This window comes from Atractosteus spatula, chromosome 1, assembly GCF_055471065.1.
Source record: "Atractosteus spatula isolate fAtrSpa1 chromosome 1, fAtrSpa1.hap1, whole genome shotgun sequence".
Lineage (NCBI taxonomy): Eukaryota > Metazoa > Chordata > Actinopteri > Semionotiformes > Lepisosteidae > Atractosteus > Atractosteus spatula.
This window is the reverse complement of record NC_142706.1, coordinates 12,892,009-12,916,052: the sequence shown is the minus strand read 5'-3', so window position 1 is coordinate 12,916,052 and position 24,044 is coordinate 12,892,009. Positions and strand designations below refer to the sequence as shown.

The window sequence follows — 24,044 nt, the reverse complement described above, 5'->3', positions numbered from 1 at the left end:
TGTTAACTATGATACACAATGTGAATGACCTTCAAAAGCATTCATGTTTACAATTTTGCTAAATGAAAATATTATAAAACTTCTGCAATTCTGCTTAAAAACATCTACTGCTTCAAATATGATATAAACCAAATATGGAGCAGATCCAGAAAAATTATAATACCATGTTTAGTAGTCTTCTGAATCCTCTTTGAGAACTAGATAATAAATACATTTATACATAAAAATCATGTAATATTAAAAATATTAAAATGCACAAAGCAGAGTATACAGTATGTAAACTGCCTTAAGAAATTAAATCATGAATACCAATCAGTTTACTAGTCATTGAACTAAAAAAACAACAGATCAAATATATTTAAAAATGAATAAGCCTCACTACAAACATAGAAATGCTATTTTTAATTGTTTATGTTTTCCTCTTCATTTATGTGTAAGATAACTTAACAGTGTTTTGTACTGTCTACTGTTTTTTCTAAACTTAGGACATACATAGTTAAACAAGAATGTGAAAAGTACAGGTTTTAAACTGGAATAAAGTTTGATAAGAATGAATACTTAAAAAATCTCTTCTTCTTAAATATGTGAACTGTGAAGGTTTATTTTATTGTGGCAGAACAGATTGGAGTGGGTGGATAGCACAAATGTAAAAATAAAAGTTCGATAGGTTACCAAATAACAAAACACTACACTATTTGTCAAACAGATGTCTCTTTTGCATGTATGGAAGTAAAGATGCAGATCTTATCTTATCTTATACTGGTAATATCACATAAAATAATATAATATTCCTTTTCAGTTTGACTGGAAGGAGCAAAGAAACTTTTGAGAAACAAATCCCATCAATCATACTGTATATGGCTTTGATGTTGTATTCAAACTTTTCATAGCTTCTTCAAAAAAAAAACAAACACAAGTGGTTAAACATGACTTCCCTAGATGAAACTAATGCCTGTATAGACCCCTTTGTCTCTGGCTCAGTCATCTTTACTGATGATGGAATTAATAATGACAGTAGCAGAATGAATTCTGAAGTCTGCAGAAACATTTAATCTGCTTTTGCAGATTGGGTGGCAGTTTGTCAGGCAACATCACAATGACCCAAAACATTTAGCCAATGCAACCATAGAGCTCATTAGGAGAAAAAAAAATAGAAATGTTTTGTATGACCAAGTTACAATATATTATTGTCATAATCGCAAATACAAATCATCTGAGTGTAAAGCAAAAATGGCAACTTTGATGTTTTCCGGTCCAAGACATTTTGAAGGAACAGATAATTTTTTAAGAAATTAAAGGCCTTCTTAAAATTAACATATGAATTACTTTACCCGTTATATTTGATGATTTTTGAAGTTTATTTTTCCTTCTATTATCTACTGTTCTTTTAGCTAATAGTTTCCTACAATCTCCCTTTTCTTTTGTCCCTGAATGTGCCTTGGTTTATTTTGAATGTGCAAAACAGACCGTTTTCCTCAGTTTCAACCAAAATCTAACTGTGTGCTTCACTTGGCTGGAAAACAGTAAAGTTCTCAATCTATCGGTTTCTGATATTGAGTGGCAAATCAGAGACTGAAGTTGACAGATATTTCTCTTCACTCCACTTTTCCTATGGAGCTTTATTCAATATTTTTTTGACACTAATGAACTTCTGTTGAAAACATTAGACAGAGTAATTATATACTATATTCAGTTTATTTTAGCACACATTTCTTTGTCTTGTAATTCAGTCATAAATTATAGCACAGGATATTTATTTTTGGACATTTTGATCCAGAGAGAATGGCACTAACTACTAGTCCACTGACACCACTTGTTTTTTTTCACCAAATCACTTGTAGCAGCAGCCTTGTTATTCTTGGAATTATGAATCTTCCATCTCAATACTGACTAGGCTTAGCCTTGCATAGTTGCTGAGCTTTTTAACTAACAGTGTCTAGATAAGCTGGTAATATACTGTTAATTTCTTATTCAGGTGTTTGATAGACACTGTAAAACAAATAACTGTGCAAACAAATGTGAAAAGCGTAATTTTTATGATCTTCGGACTCATTGGCAGATACTATATGGAAAAATCTTTAACAGCTCTTGCGTTTTTAGATGAACAGTTTTGTGGACATGTTCCCATTTCAGGCAGTTTGCCAATTCACTGTTCATGAATTCACATAGTTTAGGTTGTCTAGTTTTTCCAGGAGAATATTAGCAAAGCCACATGTCACTGTCATATCTCAAATAACATCAGTTCTATAGTCTTGATTTTCTGTCCCTTTTTCAGGTGTGTCTGATAATTAGAGGAGTTTTACAAATGCAAGAGCTAAATTTAATTTTTTGGTGATTTACAGACCCCCAGGGCCTATATGAACCTCTGAAGGTTTAGGAATGACATGAAAAACACATGAATCTAGTCATAACAGATCATAAAAACATATTTCAGAGTGTAGAATGGAATATTTCAGTGGTGTAAGAGGTTTTACACATTTAGTTGTCCAAAAGACAGATATACTGTAGATATGTACAGTAGTCTCAGCAGGAGTCTCAATGAAAGGTTCATCTTGGAAATGGAAATGATACTCTTTTTAAAACTTTAAAATTTGCAGTAAATATTTGAATAGGAAAGTGCATTTTGATAACACCGAGCCACCCCTATTTAGAGACAAAACAACTCTGAAAAATAACTTTCAGCACCTGTTTTCTGTATTGAGTGGGTCTTTTTTCCTCCCCTCAGGATATGACCATTGCAGCTGCCTGTGCGCCTCCTGGAGGAGGTCGCAATCCGGTCACCCCTCGATTCATCAGACATTTCAGCATGCTCTGCCTGCCTACGCCCTCCGAGCACAGCCTCAAACAAATCTTCAAGGTCAGCTATACACTCACGTACATACTGTATATTGTACTGTACATACTGTATGTAGCAGATGGCAGGGTGTGAACTGATTAGAAATCAGTAAACTCACATTGTGCAAAAGAAATTAAATCTAGCAGAATCTCTGGAAATAAGCATGTTATTGATTTATTATATTATTCCAGATTATTGAGCCAAATTTCTGTCACAAAGACAGGACAAACACATGAGTCCGTGTTGGATAAAACAGAAAGACCATGCTCGTTCTCATATGGAAACACACATGGAAACCAGTTTTAATCTATTATCAGTTTGGTTTTATATAATAAGATCACTTTATTGGCCAAATACAATTTATTGTATTAGGAATTTGTCTTTTTTCACATACCCCAACTTGCTCTCCATGAGACACACAGACAGCTGGAAAGCTTGGGGTAAGAGCACAGGGTCAGCCATTTATACAGCACCCCTGGAGCAGTTGGGGTTAAGGGCCTTGCTCAGGGGCCCAACAGAGTAGGATTCCTCTGCTGGCCACGGGATATGAACCGGCAACCTTCCAACCACAGTAGCGGATCCTTAGCCACAGAGCCACTGCACCTCCTGGTGGCTAATACATTGCAAGTTGCAATAGAACATTCAGCAATGGATTTATAGAATTGTGCTTTGCAATATGTAATTAAGAGAAACTCCTTACAGAGTTATTTTTAAAGAGAAAAGTTTTAATTATTCAAATCAAAGACAAAAGACCTTCTGTTATGTCTCCAGGCAGCCTTGCAAAGGTATTTGCCTCCTTTCAATGAAACAAAATAATTTGAAATTATACAAAAAGTTATAGAAAGATAAATAAATGAGCTGTAAATAGAACTGAAGTTGATACAAGTTCAGGATCAGGATACAAAGTTTAACTGTATACGTATGCTGTTTCTATCATGCAAGGAGCCCATCTTCATATGAGAGGTTAACATTTATATTCTAATATGTAATACTTTGTTTAGGCCATCCTAAATGGGTTTTTAATGGAGTTTCCTCAAGCAGTTAAACAAACTGCGACAAGTATTGTGGAAGCTGCAGTTGAAATCTACAGAAGAATGAGCATTGATCTCCTTCCTACACCTGCCAAATCACATTATGTGTTCAATCTGCGGGATTTATCAAAATGCATGCAAGGTAAGTTTGTTCTGACCTCTCAGCTATTAATATTTTGAAAGATTTTAGATTAGATTATTAAAAAGGTTTATTATTAAAGGTTTAAATAGTTTTTACAGGGTCATGTAATGAGTGTCCTCATTAAATCGGAAATGAAGATCACTCTACCAGCATGTTTTTAGAACCAGAGTCCTTGGAAAAAATCCACTCGAGCACAGACCCCACACAGAAAAGTGTTCCAACACAGAACCCAACCTGGGACACTAGGCCTTACACTGCTGTGTAACATTTTGATTGTACTGTATACTGTACAGTAGCTCATCTTAAATGATTAATATCTTTAATCTATTAATCTAGTAATAATAAACTATTTTATTGTTCTGTATTTACTTAGATGATGCCCTTATCTAGGGCAATTTACAAAATAAAAAGTGGATTAAAAAATAAAAACATATATTCTCCATTCATTATCTAATCACTCAGCTAAGCTTTCACTCATTTTGCTCATGCAGACTGTTTTGATTAATGAAAGAGTAGTGATATTTTTCAGCTAGGCCTCTATTTTCGATTAAATACCTCTATTTTCACTATTTTCACTAAAATTGCCTTCTCTTCCTTTGCTGCCATGTATCTTTCAAAGAAAAAATGTACTTCTTTTTAATACAGCACAAAAAACAATTGGTTACTAGATAATTATCTGTTTATCTACTTTCGCCCAGGAATCCTTCAGTGTGAGCCAGGAACCGTGCGGGACCAGAATCAGATTTTCAGGTTGTTTTGTCATGAGTGTCAAAGGGTATTCCATGACCGTCTTATCAACAATGAAGATAAAAGCTATTTCAACTCAATTGTCTCCGAGATGGCCAGTAAGATTTCATTTTTTTGAGAAATAACACTTTTTTCTTACTGACACTGCCTGAAGTATGCCTTTTGTTTTAACAAATCAGACTAGGTGTTGTTTTAAATGAAAACACACATGCTATTGAAAGCAGTTCCCTCTTATTACTTTATTGAGAAACATTAGCAAATAAAAATCTGATATGAAGCAGTGTGTTTACAATTTATAACTACTACTAATTTATTTGGTTTCACATTTATCCAAAGCTCATGGAGTGTGTAAGGTAACTTTAAGAGCAGGAATTTAACACAATAGAATATAACCTGTTCTTTATATTTATTCATACTTTTGATAAAATAAGAATATAAAAAATATAACAGAATGTGTAACAAATTGGATATTGTATCTTGGTTAACTCACAGTATGCACCATTTCTGTAGCAGGATGCAAAAAAAGAAATACTGGAAAATAAAATGTGGTTCACAGCAGATACATTTGAAATATGTAAAGCTACTGTATGCTTTAGGGTGCATCTGAAATGCAGGAAAAGTATTATTTTATTGTTTCCTTGACAAACAAATTTGGCTCAATTTTGTAGTTTTACCTGAGTCACTTGCCTGCCAATCAAAAGTGGTCAATATTCAAAGGTGTGAAAACACCCTTTCAACATGTGAAATACTATTATATATTGTCAGTTAAAAACAAGAAAAATGGTAGGTTTAGCCAGATTTTAGTGGTAATTCTGATCCTGACCTGTAAAAAGCTCAAAATGTTTAATTTGCAGTATGCGACATTTGTGCAGCAGGTTGCAAAAAACAGATAGTGGAAAATTAAAAGGGATTCAAAGGAGATACATTTAAAATATTGGGAAACTGCAAACTTAAATGTTTCTAATTAATTTGGAGTCATTTGGGTAACTTTTTGAACACAGTTCCTTAAGGCAAAGGTTTTGATACTTTTCCAGAAGTGCCAGAACTAGGGTTAGGGTTAGGGTTTGAACAACACCTAGACATTTTGTGATGCATTTGCTGTGCTTTAGGGTGCATTCAAAATGCAGGAAAAGTGGTTTTTTATTGTTTTGTCAACAAACAAATTTGGCCCAATTTTGCAGTTTTACCTCAGCCATACGCCTGCCAGTGAAAAGTGGTCAAAAATAAAATATTCTGAAACACCATTTCTACATGCTAAATACTATTATATATTGTCAGTTAAAAACAAGATAAATTGTAGGTTTAGCCATATTTTAGTGGTAATTGTAGTCCTGACCCTCAACAGCACAAAACATGTTTCTATACCCCAGTTCTGTAGCAGGTTGCAATAAAAGAAATAGTGGAAAATTAAGAGATTCACAGCAGATACAATTAAAACATTGTTAAGCAATTACCAATCAAAAGTGGTCAAAACTAAAAAATTCCAAAACATGTTAAATTCTATTAATTATTTGCATTTAAAAAAATCTATTGTTATATTTTAATTGTAATTGCATTGAACATGGTAAAGTTATATTTGTCAATAAATTAAATTCCAGAAAACATCTAAGCATTCCTTTAAATAAATCCAGACAAAAAACAAATTTACAGTAACACTCTGCTCTATGAAAGTGAGATGGAAGCCTCCACACTATAAAAAGGCATCTGAAGAGTTCTTATTTCTTGGTATTTAAAAGTAGTTAATGCATGCAAGACATTATGTAGCAGCTTATATCATCATGGGTAGGGTCAGAGAGCTCTTCAGACTACAAGCAAATGGTCCCTGACCTCCACAAATGACCATAAAAATGTCCATTATTCAGAAATTATTGCCATACTTCAACCACAGCCAAATACCTGTGATCCAAACTCCAAGAAGGCAGTTCACAAACGGAAGTTCAGTAGATGAAGGAATAGTAGTTTGAAGGAATATTTCTGACAATGGAGGAAAGCTCAGAACTGCCCCCTAAGAAATGAACATCATAGCACATGACAGAAGTTTTATTGTAATCCATGGGGTTTGTTTTCTGGACTTAAATTGATTATATATTATAAATATAACTTTGCTCTGTGCCATTCTAATAAGTTTACATTACCAAAAAATGTTTTATGTAAGACTTGTTATCCAATCCATACATCTTTCTGTTACTTGTTAATGTTTTTTTATTTCTACTTGTAGAAGACGGGGGTTTTAATTTGCTGTAACAATCAGAAATTATATTGGTAAATTGCGAGAGTGAGTCAACTCTCGAGAATTAGAATGTGAATAATGACGTAATATTCAACAATCCATTGGCCTAACATTCTTGATGAGTTTAAACTTTGCTAAGATGAAAAGGAGTTGGTCTGGACTGGTTCATTGTACGACTTGCAGCTCCTCTGTGCTGGGAAGGTCCTGGTGCAGACAGAGAAATGAAGAGCTTTTGCCTTGCCTTGCATTGCTTAGCAGCTTACGGTGGCCTTAGGCAGCTCTGCCAAGGTAGCGTCATGCTGCCCTTGGTCTTTAAAAACAGTCTATGCACAGTTTGTCTTCTTGAGGTCCAGGCACAAGGTAAACAAAATTGGAACTTGGTTCGTCCTGGCTATAGCTTTGGATATTGCTTGGATATTCTGGATGTCGACAAAAAGAATGAGTCCAGCTGTCTAATTTTGTTGATCAGGTGAAAACAAAACTGTATTCGCAAAACACAAGATTTCTTGTGTTTTAGGAAGAATATCTTGTACAGAATTCTTTACTTTGCTGACTCACTTTCTCAGCCTTTAATCTTGCAGAAAGTTTAAGTCCTGAGTCGGACTGCTTGCAGTCACGTGGTTATAAAAGTCAATTTTCCAGTTTAGATGGAGAGATTGAGAGAGCCAGTGGTTAACCAGTGCAAATGTGCTGGGTTACAGTTTATATGGGGAAACATATAATCCCAGTTGGTGATTGGCTGAGATGCTATCAGGGTTGACGGTGAAGTAAGTAAAGATCACTTACTGGTAGATCTACTGTACCTTTGGATGATTGACTGTGCCCTGTGACTTTAAGATCAGGTCCAAATGTACCTATGGCTCTATCGCTATAGCTAGACATCCTGGCACCAGCAGTAGACATCAGTCATTGGAGTTTAGATCGTCACTGTCCTGGGGAAGATCATTATCAAAAAGATAAACTCACCTCCCTTACTTTCCCACCTGCAAAGATCACTAGGTCATTCTGTGGCTGAGATCACAAAGAGGGGTCTCTTTAGCTACATTCCTGAGCCATCACACAGGCACCAGGAAGCTTGGTCAAGGCACACAAGAATTATATCTTTAATAATACTTTATTCTAAGTGAAATAATAGAACTTGTCACTACATATTTTATGTGAAAAAAGGCAGGTACTGCAGCTCACCAGGTAAAAGCCTGCCACAATATCAGAGTAATCCCACCTGTGCCCTCTGTAAGGTTAGGCTCTGGCCTATCACATCCCAGCCTAAGATGATGCAGTAAGATAGTGGATTAATAATTTTAATTCACTACTTACTGTAAGTTAAAATATAACTCTACCTTCTATGTGGGAGGCACACTTTCTTCCCTGTTATCATTAATTTGGTGGGTTATTTTCTGTTGTGATTTTTTTACTGGTTCCCTGAAATTTCTAAGCATTATTTAAATGAGCATAATGTGAAAAATGCATGGAAATTGTAAGAGCAGAAATAAGCCCTGAAGAGAAAAATCTATGCCAGACTCTATCATAAGATATTTACAATGCCAAGAGAGACAGTGCAGTAGAAAACCTGTCTGATTAAAGGATTTAACATGCATTAAAGGAAATTAAAATGTATGTGCCTACCAGAGGCATTTTACAAAAGGTTTTTGAGGACAGCACAGTACACTGTATAGGTAGGTGAACGTGTTCAAAGTGTTTTAATTCAGTTTTCAGAGGTATGAAATTGATATTTGACCTCTTTTAGAAGGCATGACTACAGTATTTGGCATACGGTGTTTTCCATGTCACAGAATTTTATAGTAGATTTCAGACAAAAATGGCAAATTTGAAAGGGATCAAGAAAAAAATTATGTCTTTGGGAAATCTGATAATAAGTGAACATTCATGTCTTCAGATTGTCAATCTTATTTACTTATGTTTTTCCTAAATTAATGTAGTAGTCTTCTGGTTGTGTTTAGATCCCCCGTTTCTAGTGATACGAATGTATTGTTGAGCTGTGCATTTTGTTTTAGTCTGGTCTTTCTTTTGGAAGACGATGCAGTGCCTCTTTCAGAAGGCATGACCGCAGAATTTGCTGATTGTTTTAAAGTTTTAATTGGACAAAGGGATTTGTTTTTGAAGGTAATAGATTTTAACTCTAGGTTGTAGTGTGCACCAGACTATGTTTTTAAGTAGTATACATCAAACAAGTTCTTAAGCACTTAGATGTCTTTTGCAACTTTCATGGTGTTCTTACTAAAGTGAGAACTGCATTTATAGATTGTGAAAATACAGAGCATGTTGAATTTAGTTAAGAATCTCTTACATTTAAACCAGTTGACATGTATTGGTTTGTTGTATTTGAGCAATTTTGACTTTGGTCCCTAGAGACAGTGACATACTGTAGATCTTCTTACCTTTCAGGCAAATACTTTGGATTCCAGATTGACCCCAGCTATTTTGTTACAAAGCCAATCATTTTTGGGGATTTTATGAAGGTAACATTATCTTTAAATTCATTATTTATCATAATATTCAAAATATACAATATACAAAAGCTTTCATTAGTCATTAATCTGAAGTTTGTTAATATGATGTACCGTAGTAGCACTTGAAGCTAGACATTATTAAAATTATAAACATTAACTGTACCAGAAAAACTTGCAAAGTGATATACAGTAACTTCAACAAGGCAATAGCCTTGTACTAATTGTACTAATTTGTGCAGAAGTGTTAGCTGAAAAGTTGGGGACAGTTTAAAATACTGTAAGTCACTGGCTTTGGTGTTTGACTTCTGTTAATTTTGAATCACATTAACCAACCAAGACAATAATATTTAAAAAAAATATATATATTTAGCTTGTGGGTAATGTTAAAGTCAAAACATCTGTGTAAAAAAGAGAAGTAACAGTAGTTACTGTAAATACTGTACATACAATTGCTCCTTAGTACAGCTGTTTCTAAATATTATTGTTTTTGGTTTTGTTGTTTGAGGATAAAGTGTTTATTTTCCATATTATTATTTCAGGCTGGGACAGATAAGGCTGACCGCATCTATGAAGATTTGACTGATACAGATAAGATAAGATCAGTTCTGCAGGACTATCTTGATGACTATAACGTGACTAACGCCAAAGAAACTAAGCTTGTATTTTTCCAAGATGCCATAGAACATGTTTCAAGGTAACTGTGCTTTCTATAACTCTTATCTAATTTACTAAGTACTTCAGCTGAAATGTACTTACTGTACTTACTGTAGATTTTCCTTTAGGCATTGTACACACAAAAAAAAAAAACATGATCTGACTTCTTCTATTAATTTGTATGGATCTAACATTAAGATTAAAGTTTGCAGTGGTTATCTGTGAGTTGCTGTGCATTGGGGAATATTAATACCGCTCTGCTGTTGCTGACTCCACTGTTCATCACACTGCATTTGTCCAGCTTCCAGTCGTTCAATGCATGGCTCATAGTTCATCCTTTCACTCTTCAACCCACTGTATTTGTGCTGTTTCTTTCACTAATTGCCTTCATGTTGTGTTCTACATCCACTGCATGTCTTACTGTCTGATATGAGCCTTGGAGAGAACATCTTGTCCCAGTTATTTTTTCCCCGTTGTCAGTGAAGAACATTGCATTGTTCTGGATCGGCTATACAACTAGGGTTTCGCGTTTTTTATGTATTGTTCTATGCTGTTTTTGTTTCATTTTCTTATAAATTGTGATATCTAACTTTGTCTCAAGATTACTCACTCCCATCCAAAGGTACTAAGTAGTTGTTTGAACACCGTTATAATTTGGGAATATTGTAGAGATGTCCATACATTATGTAAATGTTGTGCCCAGAGGATCTGATTACAGTTTATTCTACAATAATTATTTTCTCCTCTGTGCTATCTCCCCCAAAAGAAACTTGTGCTCTTTCTAAAACTAAGCTCTCTTTGGTAAGGATCTTTTCCAGATTTGCTCTCTTTACTATTCATTCGTCAGCAAGACAGTGGTTTGCAGTGGGTTTATTATTGGCAAAAAAAGTGTGTTTAATTTGCTTTGCTGAACCACATTATATACTAAATAACCATTTTGCTGTTGAATGCAGTTACGTAACACTGAAAATGGCTATATTGAAAAATCCCAAAACTCTGGTTTGGTGTGTTGGGTCAGAAGTCATTCATTGCTTAAAATATAATAATCAATATTAGGTTGACAGCACTCCAATTGTTGTTTTTGACTGAGCTGGAATCAAACCTTTCATGGAAAACCTTTCATGTCTTTAATTTATCAAGATTAGACTGGGTCATCTTTAAGTATACTATTATATTAGTATGTCCACAATTCTGTGGGTCCTCTGAGTGGTACTGTACTAACTAAAATTATTCTACATCAGCATGTACTGTAAGTATCATCCTCAATAATTTGCACCATTTTCCTCTTGAAGTTTATAGTAGACTCTAAGGTTATTCTGCTCATCTGCTATAAGAACTTACACCAAACGGTCTAGAACACAATTTTTTAAAGAACGTTCTACTGAAAACAAGGCTCCACACAATGGACTATATAAAGCCTTTTAGTGTGCAGCCCATGTCTGTAGAACATATTGCCCAAATCCATTAGAGGCTCTGTAACTGTCGACTTTTCCAAAACTTGCATAAAACCAATCTTTTCACAAAAGCTTTTAGTGTATAATTTAGATATTCTCTTGGTATAGCAAATTCAATTTGTTGTACTTTTTCCCCACTTTCCTTTTGCTTCTGTTGTGTATTACAGTACATGCATGTTGTTGTATAACTTTGTTTTAAAAAGCACTCAAAAGTAAAATTGTAATATTATTATAATTATTATATGAAGTAAATAAGCACGTGGACACAAGGACTTTCATGTTTTGCAATTTCTGACATTATATTTGTGAATAAGCAGCACTGAAACTACACATTACAAGAGAACTGCTAAATTTGAGTTTACAGACTTCTTATTATTGAACTCATAACATGGAATGTGCAAGCTGTTTGCATACTATTTAGGCTTGAAATATCACAAATAAAATAAGCCAAAATATAACCCAGATGAAAAAAACTATTTGACAGATAGCTAAAAATGAAATGTAGTGTGACAAAACAACTTTCAATTCATCTTGCACATACTGTGTGCTGTCTAACCAGTTCAAGAAAAGAACCTAAGGAATTAACAGAAAACTAGATCTTTGGCTCCGATCAAGTGTAGATCTATATTTCATTTTCTCTCCTTGGTGCCTGTTTTAAATCCAATGAAACAAGGTGTTTTCCTGTTCAGGATTGCCCGGATGATCCGGCAGGAAAGAGGAAACGCTCTCCTGGTCGGTGTCGGAGGGACAGGGAAGCAGTCCCTCACGAGGCTGGCGGCCCATATGTGTGGGTACAAGTGCTTCCAGATTGAACTGAGTCGTGGCTACAACTACGATAGCTTCCACGATGACCTGCGGAAACTGTACAAGATGGCAGGAGTGGAGGGCAAGGACATGGTATTCCTATTCACTGACACACAGGTATTCGGGCTCGTGTTACGAGTGTTTGTTGTGTTACTTAAAAAATGTTCCAAGGCATTTGGCAAGAAGTCTTATCTTATTGGTAATAGGTGAAAATAAGGAACAAGTACGGGTTTATTCCATGCTGAAAAAAGAAGAAAGACACCACAACATTTTGGCTGTGGAGTCTTTCTCAGGTGTGGAATACTGTATGTGAATGGAATATGTGGCATATGTGAAAAATGTATAAGATTATTTTTTTAACTTCATTACTTTTTAATTATTCCAGATTTCTTGCTTAAAAATGAATAATATTCACTAACAATACTTTCTAAATACTTGTATAAAGTTCTCCATAAAGAGAAGAATAAAGCAATAGGCAATTTATTATTTTTTAAATAAATCTAGTGTTCATTTGCATTGATGTAATAATATTTTCGGTCAATATTAATAATATTCAGTTAAAGTGCTCAAACTCAGAACTTTTTTCCTGATTCATAAACCTGATTGGCATTCAGAGAGCAACTAGGTTTGTGCTGTGTTGCGAGGGTGGATGTAGGAGAGGAGAGTAGCTCATTTGCATGATTATGCTGACTTGACCATTATTACAATAGTGACTGAATCTGTAATCTGCTGTGCTCTAGCCACCTAGGTAACTTGCACCAACAGTGTATTGAATTATTTCAATAACCACTTCACAGAAATAAAAGCACTTTTCCAGTAACCCCAATGAAAATTACTGAACCCAATAAAGCAATACGAAAAACATCTCATTACATCTGTGAGCATGCAGATGCATAATGATGTAATTAAACAATCAAGCTCCTCTTGAAAGCATTCATTCAATTCATTTTTGAAAGTCAATCTAAGCTTAGAGAACATGCACAACTGAAAATACTGTGAAAGCTTAGAGAACATGCACAACTGAAAATACTGTGAATGCCTACAGCTCTTACACAGCAAGACTGTAAATAGGGAGTAATATTATCACAAATCTCCACAGCAAATTAAGGCAGGGTCTGGTCAGTACTGGGATGGGAGACTTCTAAAGAAAACTGTGTTGGTGGTGTAAGTGATGCTGGTCGACAAGTAGGTGGCGGTTTTCTTGCTGGACTAGAATTTCCAAACCAAAGTCCTTGTGTGGGACAGGGTGACACGACAGCTGAGCTGGTGGTGGTGTTCTTTAGATGAGATGTTAAGCCAAGGGTCTGACTGTTTTATCTTTAAAGATCACATGGCACATTTTTAAAGATTCGGAGTGTTAACCATGCTGCACTGGTTAATTTCCACTCAGGTTTTCTTCGATCTACCCTTCTTACGTTCCGTCTTTGGTGAAACACTTTCTCACTTCTTTACCTGATGAGCTGTGTAGTGAGGCTGCTGTTCTCCAGTGGTGAATGGAGTTGCTCGCTTCCTGTATATACTGTGTGTTGAGTGATCCTTTGGTATGAAAAGTGATAAATCAATGCAAGGAATTATTAATTTTGATAAGAAAATAAGCTACTAAAAAGGATATTTTTCATTTTTTATGCATACATAAATAATTTATATTTAGCACTGTATTATATACAGCATTAAAGTATAACATTGTTATTAGATTTTTTGCGTAATTTAAGTTTATGTTGAGATCACAAAAGGTAATTACGTTATTTTTTAAGGCACTGACCATAGCAGAGGGTCAAAACACAGCTAAAGTGTTTGTGTTGCAATCTGCAAATCTATGATTAAGAATACTTACACTAATACAAAAACAGTAATATAAATACTACTGTAATTGCATTCAGATTTTCTCATGATTTTTTATTAATTGTAAAAAATAATTGCTTCTTTAATGGTGCACACTTTATTAATAGGAATGGAAGTATTATTCATGGTGCAGAGAATTTTTAGGTATTGTTCTTTTTGCAATTTATTTGCATGATCTGATTGTGCCCTACAATATGGAGTTAGAAGCACTTGTTAATTTTTCACAGATTGTTGTAGAGGAGTTCTTGGAAGATATTAATAACATGCTGAACTCAGGAGAAGTGCCTAATCTCTTTGAGAAGGATGATCTGGAACACGTTCTGGCAGCGACTCGGCCCAAAGCCAAAGAAGCTGGAATACCAGAGGGAAACAGAGATGAGGTTTGACTGGAAACCACTTTACAACTTTAAAATTATTTTATAATGCACAAGGAATTAACCGAGCAATTAGCAAAACAAGGCTTTTAACTCATATGGGGTCTCATGTATTAAAACAAGAGCTGTCATTGCCTAAAAGGAATCATGGAATAAGAATTCTGCATACTGTAGCAACAACTGACTGTACACTATGTGAAGAAATTTAGTGTGAAAGTGAAAGCTGTTGGTAAAACAAAATGCTGCATAGTAAAGAGCACTTTTTGAAATCAAATAAAGACAGGTACTTAACACATAAACATATAAATACTGTAGGTATCCTGACTTCCAGTAAATGTTGGCAACATGGTTATAGTATCTGAGAATTAGGCTGGGCAGGGTAGCCAGTACATGCACACAAAATAAAAAAATATACGTATAGACTGTGTGATCAAAAAGTACAATGTGCAGGAAAAAGCATCTGACGCAACATCCATGAGCAGTGACCTCGATGGGGTCAGAATTTATTTAACTGGGCCAGTTTAACAGCTCTTCAACCTCTGGTATTTTAACAAGAAAACCTGCATTCACCACAGCCCTTCAGGACCAGGAAACCCCTGGCTTAGCTTGAGATTCTCATCTTCACAGAATTATTATTATATTAATTTAGATATGTCTGTTATTTTTTCAAACATTACTTCACTTAATTTGTGGCATTCTGAGCACCATGGGTTTTACATGCAGTGATCATAAAAAAACAGGTTCAATAATTCTGCAGCCAGAATAATGATAAACAATGCATTTTAGAGATGGCAAAGTGGAAAAAAAGTAAACTGCAAACTTTGGGGCCATATTAATAGGCAGATATTCAAGGTTCATGTATTAAAATAAAGTCTGAAATGAAATTACATATGGTCTTAGGAAGACATAGTATTTTTGCAGTCAATATTATTTATTTTCAATGAAAAATAATACTTAGTGACATTTAACAATGTTTTTGCTATGTGGTAAACTAATATTGTAGCCTTATATTAAGTTTAACAATATCTTAATATTTGCGTTTATGTGAAACACTCTACTAAGCCTACACCTGTGTTTTATTTCCTCCTTATTTACATAAAATGGAGTGATGCAGCAAAGTCGTTTTTCTCTCCATTTTTTACAGTAATTTAGTTACTGTATGTATGTCTTCTTCTCTCAAGGAGAATGCTTGTGATGTTATTTCCTCTGTGGTGTTCTCACAGTTTGTTTAGTGGGACAGGGATAAGACATGCTTTTTATTTTAGATGTTCTTATTTTTCTAGCACAATCTGGCTTGCTAAGGGTGTTGATGTTTTCAATACAGTACATCTCATAATAATCTGAGGAGCCCGTTATTAACATGATCCTGTAGTCTGCTTTTGCATATTGTTCATGGGACCCGAAGGTTCAGCCCACAGTAACACTTCATTCAATTTTAATTTTTCAGAAAGATAGTCACTGTTTCACTGTTAATTTCAACCCCTACAAGCTTTTAATACATGAAGTGCATGGTGTCCTGCTCTTTATCATTTATCTACAGCTAACCTGAGTTGCTCTTTTGTAAAAGGCTAGTTTCATGCATTACTGAATTTCTCCCTGTTAACACCATTTTACAAGAAACATCAGCTGTTTTTCATTAGTTGAGATCATTCTCATTGAAACATTGGAGTTTCATTTGCCTGGGTATCATCACAATGCCAAAGCTCAGTTACAATTTGAAATAAAACAAAGGCAGATGTGGTGATACAACAAATTTAAAAGAAACACATTTTTGGTTGTAAATTTGGTTGGAAATAAAATTGGTTTCATTTGCAGTTTTGCGATACTTTGTACCTTGTTTCTAATCAGAGCACATATTGTGATGTCTTTTCCCTGTGAAGGTTTTCCAGTATTTTATATCCCGTGTCCGAGAAAAGCTCCATATTGTCCTGTGTATGAGCCCTGTAGGAGATGCGTTCAGGGCACGCTGCCGAATGTTCCCATCACTGGTGAACTGCTGCACTATTGACTGGTTCGTTCAGGTCAGTCCTGTACACCTACTGTGTATCTAATTTATAATCTGAAGACAAAGATTCTTGTTTTCCCTGTGGGCAAAACGCCCAGTTTGTTGTAAATTAATCATCAGACGGACAATAATCTTGCAGTCTTTTCTTCTTGAGGAAAAAACAGTCCCAAAATATTCTCCTTCCTGTATACAAAGAAATATATAATATATTTCAATTCTGAAGGAAAAAACAATGTATCACCAGTATAGTACTGAACATCGTTATTGATTTATTCCTCATGTTTACAGTGTCTGAAAGGTGAGTCCTTTATGTTAATGAAAGTATGAGCTTTAGGCACTGGAATCCTTGGCCTCATTGGAAATACGATTCTAGCTTATGATGACAAATTGTTAAAGATTTAATCACATGTGGTTGCTCTTGGCAGCCCTTATGAATAAGAAGCCCTGTTTGTTTTGTAAAATAGTGGTATACTATCCTACAAAAGTACACAATGCACTTGTAATTGTCCTTTTTTTCTCATTTAGCTTTTTTCTCTTCAAGGTGACTTTCCCTTTGTAAGTGAACTCAAGTTAATTTTAACAAGGGCATTGCTCACAGGGAAACCAGAGACCAAGTTCACACATCAGAATTCATTAAAGATTTATTAAGCAATGTTAGTTGAATGTATGCTGTTCCTGTGTGTTATTTATGCCAGTTTGAATTCCAGTATTGCGACATACATTATTCTACAGTAAAGGCTGTTAGATTTCTATTATAGTCCAGAAGTAAAGGTGAGAACTTGAGCTTGATAAATATTGAATTTATTGTCCAATATTCAATATTTAAAGGTCATTAATTCCTTGAAAAGGACAATTAGCCACGGAGGTCTGTTTTTCCACTTCTATGAACACCAAAACCTATGTACTTGGTAAAACATTTTTCTTAATATTGTTTTTCACAAAAGATGACTATAAGCAATCTAGTCATGAACCGCTGCAGCAAGGCAGTGCATGTCAGATCAATAATTGAGAGTATGGTTTTGCACAGGATCAGGCCTTGCGGAGTATCCCCAAAGAAAGTTTTTGTTTGATTGAATAGAGAGTGGTCAAAGTTCTTACCTCAGAGAATTTCCTTAAAACTAACACTGTTCTTTTATTTTGCTGCTAAAGCGTCATTGTACTGTATAAGGTTGTATTATCCAGAGAAAGTTTCTTTATGTCAGTATACAATACATGAATTAAGCAGTCAATTCCCAGATTTGCCATTTTCTGACACCTGGATTGACGTTTTTTTTGTTCGGCTTGCTCTGCAGTGGCCCCGGGAGGCCCTCCTGTCTGTCTCACAGACTTTCTTTAAGAACATTGACCTTGGGAGCGATCAATTGAAGGACAGGTTTTCAGAAATGTGTGTTGAAATCCATGTCAGTGTTACTGAAATGGCAGACCAGTACTTTGCAGAGCTTCGCCGGAGGTACTACACAACTCCCACTTCTTATCTGGAATTGATCAACCTGTACCTGTCAATGCTAGGGGAGAAAAGAAAACAACTGGTTTCGGTAAGGGCATTTTCATTTACCATTTCATTAAGAGCTTGATTTCTTTTCAATGCTCTTATACATGTAGATGCACCTTTATGCAGAAGATCAAAAATGAGTTCTGATAACTGTCACATAACAACTATCATTGTTCTTGTCTAAACACTGCTTAGGTCACTGTAGCTAAATCTGAACAATTCTTTGAGTTTTAGTATCGAGAATTGGTCTCTAACTCTAAGGTGCACTTGAATATTGACTGTTGTTCTCGATCTTCGAATCTGGAAAATGTATAATTTTTTATTCTAAATACAGTGTGTGCAGTGAAAAAGCACTGGAAATTAATGACAAGACAGTGGGCTTTAACATGGTCTGTGATACTACTGGTAGAGTGTAATTCTATTTTGATTTTTAGGCTCGTGATCGTGTAAAAAATGGCCTCACCAAGCTTCTAGAAACAAATGAATTAGTCGACAAAATGAAAGTGGACCTTTCGGCTTTGGAGCCTATCTTAAAGCAAAAGTCCATCGATGTCAATGCCTTAATGGAAAAACTGACAGTGGACCAGGAAAAAGCCGACCAGGTAAGCAACTTTCCTTTCCCGACAATATTGTACAAGAGTATTGCATGTCCAATTCCATTTCTTTGAAAATGTCTGAAAGAAACTTAAATCCTTGTGAATTCTCAAACGCACATGAGAAACCCAGCAGTTCTGGCTAAGGACAGTTTGTGCGTCATCTGATGCTCATTGCTTTCAAAAAGGTTTGGCCCTTTAGGAAGGGAATTGTTCCTTTGATGATCCTGCATTTAAAAACAGGTACTATATGCAATGTAATGATGCAAGATTTGTAAAGCCTGTAAAACTCTCTCCTTGATGGGAAGCTGGTCTAGCAAAAGGAATTACACCCCAGCAATGCCGGTCCTCACTTCTACAGCTGGGTGGAAGTGAAAGGTTATTTAGTTATTAAGAAATTGATGACAATAGTTCATGTATCAATAACAATGTTCCAGTGACAGGTGTTTGGATCTTGGCTTTCTTCTGTATACTCCTGGATTTGCAGGCTTGTTTTTGGAAAAGCTCAGCTGAAACTGGCTCAGTCTCGCACCTTCGTTAAAAATCCCGAAAAACTTAAAAATAGTTAAAAACTTCTCCGTGGAACTGACCTATTTTAACATCCTTTTCAGTGATATCAGAGTTTTGTCTGGCTTGTCCCTCCTAGCAGATTTTGTTTTTGGGGAAAACCTTTGAACGGATGTCAGCTAGACATACAGCTTATTTAAAAGTCTCATGGCACCACCCATACTGAAGAATCTTTTGTTCTAAAAACAGGTGTCTCAATTTATGGCTTACAAGTGCCCTATGCTTTTCTGAGTTTTGTGAATTTGTTTGCAATTTGGTACATTCTAAAATTCTTTTCACTCAAATATACAGTAAATGTATTGCCAACATACTGTACATTGTATAATATCTTGCCACCAGGTGCGACGTATTGTGAAGGAAGATGAAGCCATGGCAAAGGTGAAGGCCGAAGACACACAGGCCATTGCTGATGATGCCCAGAGGGATCTGGATGAAGCTCTGCCAGCCCTGGAAAATGCCAACAAAGCCTTAGATGCCCTGGACAAAGCTGATATCTCCGAAATCCGGGTGTTCACCAAGCCTCCGGATCTTGTTATGACAGTGATGGAAGCAATATGCATTTTACTCAATGCAAAGTAAGTCACACAAACCAGTGACATCTGACTGTACTTGGATGTCCCTGTTTCTTATTTAAGCTGATCTGGATTTTTAACTATATTGAAGTGGACTATATTCATAATGTTTTGCACCTGGACTCTACTGGAATTGTAGGCACATAAATATTACATCTATGTAATGTATGTATACAACTTGGAAACATTTTTTTACATACTGTACCCAGCTTAAGTATGTTGCAGATACTTTACAATGTGTGCATGGTATAGATTTGGGCATTTCAACCTTTTTCCCAGTATGACTCCAGTTAGCGATGCAGTTAGTGACCCTAAAGTGATGCACAAAAACCATAATTTGCTTGCCTGAAATGTGTCATTACATTGCATGATTATGCTGCTAGTACATTAATTCTATGTTTAATTCTATGGTATGTTTTTAACATAGAAGTCAAAGTCACAAAAAAGCAAAAATGAGACCAAAAACGTTAATAAATATGATTTGCATGTGTGTCCTCAGTAGTCGTTACAAATTCATTCTTGTGTCCTACTGTAAAATTAACCTTAACTGTAACTGCTTTCCTTTTAATTAAGTTAAGATAAGATCACTTTATTAGCCATATACAATTTCTTGCATTGGGAATTTGTCTTTTTCACATACCCCAACTTGCTCTCCATGAGACACACAGACAGGGAGACAGAGAGAAGCTTGAGGTCAGAGTGCAGGTTCAGCCATTGTACAGCACACCTGGAGCAGTTAGGGTTAAGGGCCTTGCTCAGGGGCCTAATGGAGTAGGATTCCTCTGCCAACTGCAGGATTTGAACCGGCAACCTTCCAGCCACAGGTGCAGATCCTTAGCCACAGAGCCACTGCTATAAAATTATAGTTATAAAATTAAAAAAAGAACTATAAAATTATAGTTCTTCCAATTGACATTTCTCCTCACCTGAAATATTATGCACTTTAAAAAAAACGTTTCCTTTTCCCTGAAGTATGAGAGAATAGTACATTAAGTTTACCATGGGTTTCCAAGTGCTGAGGCTTGTATTTCTGAAGTAAGTTTACTTCATTAATACATTTATCATGAATTAATTACCTTCATTAATTACATTTATCAGATGTTCTTGCTCACACAACCCTCATCTGACTTTTTCAATGCATCCATATCATGGTGATACAATTTGTTTTGCCTGAATTATACTACATTATTGTTACAATGGGATACAAATGAAGTCATTTTAACATGTAGTACAGTATAGTTTTATTGATTTCCCTACAATAAAGGATATATTAAGGGAAATAATGTAACCGTTTACATGTTTTACAAAGAAAAGTGCTAATGTAATCAAATGTGATAAATTCTTGAGGTGGTAAAATATTGACCCTCATAGTGACAACAATTCCATCTTGTTTGGTAACAGCATCTATTTTAGCTATGTTATTATGTATGTTATTTTAGTTATATATAAAAATATATTCTTTTAATTATCTTTTTCAGCTGGTTCTTTTGATATTTGAAAACAAATATTGTGTTGTGTGCAACACCTACAGTCCATTGTGAATATCTGAAATCTATTTATATTGGGAAAATGATTGTATGACTTATCATAAATATAAACTGTAGTATGCTGAAATGGCATCTTCACAATATGCATCCATTCTAATATGCAACCTGTTTGCTTTCAAAGAGGAATAGCAAGCACTAAGCACTTTTAAATCACCACAGTCATTAATGTTAAGAAAAGCAATATCTCTTACTCCTATTTTTCTGAGCTATGTGTAATTCTATTTTTTTTCCAAATTGATACCTTGGAATTCTATTAATGGCAATGATTCCTATACTTCATACTTCATAAATTCATTTCATTCCATTCAACACTTTTTTTTTACTTGAAATAAATTTCAGAGAGCTCATGAACTGTTGTTTTTTTTTCCAGGATTGTTGTATATGCCTATTATAAAATGTCACATCAAGGATTCATCTAATTATTTTCTTGTGTGGGCTGTTTTCTAACAGTAATGAGATTTTGTATTTCTTCACTTATTCTTCATCTGTATGAAGAATATTTCCATGAAAAGATGACTTGTTGTCAGGGATGTTTAAGTATATTTCATTTTCTGCATCACTCTTTATGTGAACGTTTTGAGAATTTAACTGATGTTTCACTTTTAGAAAAAATTAATATAGAAGATTTTTATTTTAAATCACAAGAGCCATCATACAGTTATGATGTCTGCACCCTTGAAAATGTGGAGAGAAAGGGAAATAGATTGATACATTTGCTGGATTACAGTAGTGTCTTTCTGTTCTTAAATTTGCTTAACACAGTCCCCCAACACCTACCAATTGCCTAATCTTTATAATCTCTCCTTTATGTTACAAAATCGGAGCCTTCCACACGTCTACTAAAATATTCTTCATTATCACATCCCAAAACTCTCCCTCTCCCCTTGCATCTTATGAGGGCTCTACATAATATTGCTGTTTTTTCTTCTTTTTACTTTGCAGCGTGGAACTAACCGTCACTTGTATCTTTACAATTTGTATACATACACAGCTCCATTCTGCAATATACTCATTTAAAATAACTTGTACACATATGAAAGTACGCTGTGAGTGAGCAACAAGAATGATCATTTATTGTTTTTTAAAAAATCTTCGACGTGAGGAGTGGTTATAGCTACGTACAATTCCTGGTCTAATCAAAAAGCTTACTCATGTTTTGACAAGGCACAGCTATCGTTTTCATACTGTAGCTTACTGTACCTTGCGAGGCCCGTAGATCAGAATATCCATATACCGTATGTGGTGCAATGATTAAAGCTACAAAGGAACTATGTAACATTGTAGCTTGTTTGAAATAATAAATGGAATACAATGAGAATCTATGATGTTTTGTAATCATAGAGTAGCATTTTAAAAAGTGACAGGGAAGGTATTGGCTGGTGATTTACACTGGTTTTATTGTGTCAATAATTTGTTAATACGGTGTAGTCTCTATGGTTGTTTCCCTCAGGTACAGGAATGCAGGAAGGAAGTAACCTTTCAGTACTTTGTGTTATTGTTAGGAACAACAATTTTATACAGCTCAATCCTATTTAAGAGAAACTATGCAAAGGACAGGGGAGCATTCAGTTTGTTTAGACTTTAGTAGCTACAGCAAGTGATTTGAGGATCTCATCCAGCCATTTCTTGAAAAAAAGCAATGGTACTGTATTAGCGTTGCCAATGTGGATGGGTAGCATGTTCCACACTCTCACCACCCTAGTATAGAACAATTCCTACTGTTCTCTATTTTGAAAACACCTTATTCTTAGTTTCTATTTGTGCCCCTTTATTTGTGTTTCATTGCTAATTGCGAAGAAGTCCACGGTACTGACTTTGTTAATGCAATTGAGGATGTTGACAACTGTTGTACTACATACTGTAGTGATTGTCCTGATTGTGGCATTCCTCTTGCAATCCCGTTGACAAAAATAATCAAATGGAGCCCTTGTCACTTTAGAGCGCTAATACTTTATGACTCTAGATGCCATCTGCTTGCACTAATGAATTATTGTCACACAAAATAGCTACTGTACCTGCTTCTTCTTAAAGGAGAGGAAATAATAAATTGATTCTGACTCCAACGTGGCTTAGAGTTATAAGCCTGTTGGCAGTGAATGTGAAACATTAAAAATGTTACTGGCACATTATCGGAGTGTGTCTTGTGGCAATATAGTGTGAGAATTCTCATGGAGGTTGTTGACTGGAATTTAACTTATATAGTTTAGACAAAGTAGGGTATTGACATGCTCCCCAGGTGTTTGGAATATGTACAGCATGAATTCTTATTTTCTAAACAGATTTTGTGTTTCCTACAGGCCTGACTGGGCAAGTGCCAAACAAGTCTTGGGAGATTCCAATTTCCTAAGGAGGCTTACAGACTATGATAAAGACAACATCAAGCCACAGATTTTACAGAAGCTCCAAAAATATATAAACAACCCAGACTTTGTTCCTGATAAAGTGGAGAAGGTGTCAAAGGCCTGCAAGTCAATGTGCATGTGGGTGAGGGCTATGGACTTATATTCAAAGGTAGTCAAAGAAGTGGAGCCAAAAAGACAGAAACTTGCTGCAGCACAGGTAACTGTTTCTCTAATGTCTGGTGATTGATATCCCATTTTATTCCATAAAAGATTATATTTAGTAAAGATACATTAAATAAAATTTTGATTTTATTTGAATTTTTTATTTAATCTTCCAGTTT

General features: G+C 35.1%; 1 protein-coding gene across 1 annotated transcript in view; it reads left to right on the top strand.

The window, feature by feature from the left end:
- Positions 1-24,044, top strand: part of dnah6 (dynein, axonemal, heavy chain 6) — a 110,251-nt gene that overhangs the window by 38,953 nt on the left and 47,254 nt on the right. The window contains exons 41-52 of the mRNA XM_088930355.1: positions 2,726-2,857; positions 3,838-4,009; positions 4,708-4,854; positions 9,393-9,466; positions 9,997-10,151; positions 12,255-12,486; positions 14,439-14,591; positions 16,466-16,606; positions 17,883-18,125; positions 18,517-18,684; positions 19,582-19,817; positions 23,659-23,920. Of these exons, the coding sequence (XP_088786481.1) occupies positions 2,726-2,857; positions 3,838-4,009; positions 4,708-4,854; positions 9,393-9,466; positions 9,997-10,151; positions 12,255-12,486; positions 14,439-14,591; positions 16,466-16,606; positions 17,883-18,125; positions 18,517-18,684; positions 19,582-19,817; positions 23,659-23,920 (2,115 nt within the window). The remainder of the gene's footprint in view (positions 1-2,725; positions 2,858-3,837; positions 4,010-4,707; positions 4,855-9,392; positions 9,467-9,996; positions 10,152-12,254; positions 12,487-14,438; positions 14,592-16,465; positions 16,607-17,882; positions 18,126-18,516; positions 18,685-19,581; positions 19,818-23,658; positions 23,921-24,044) is intronic.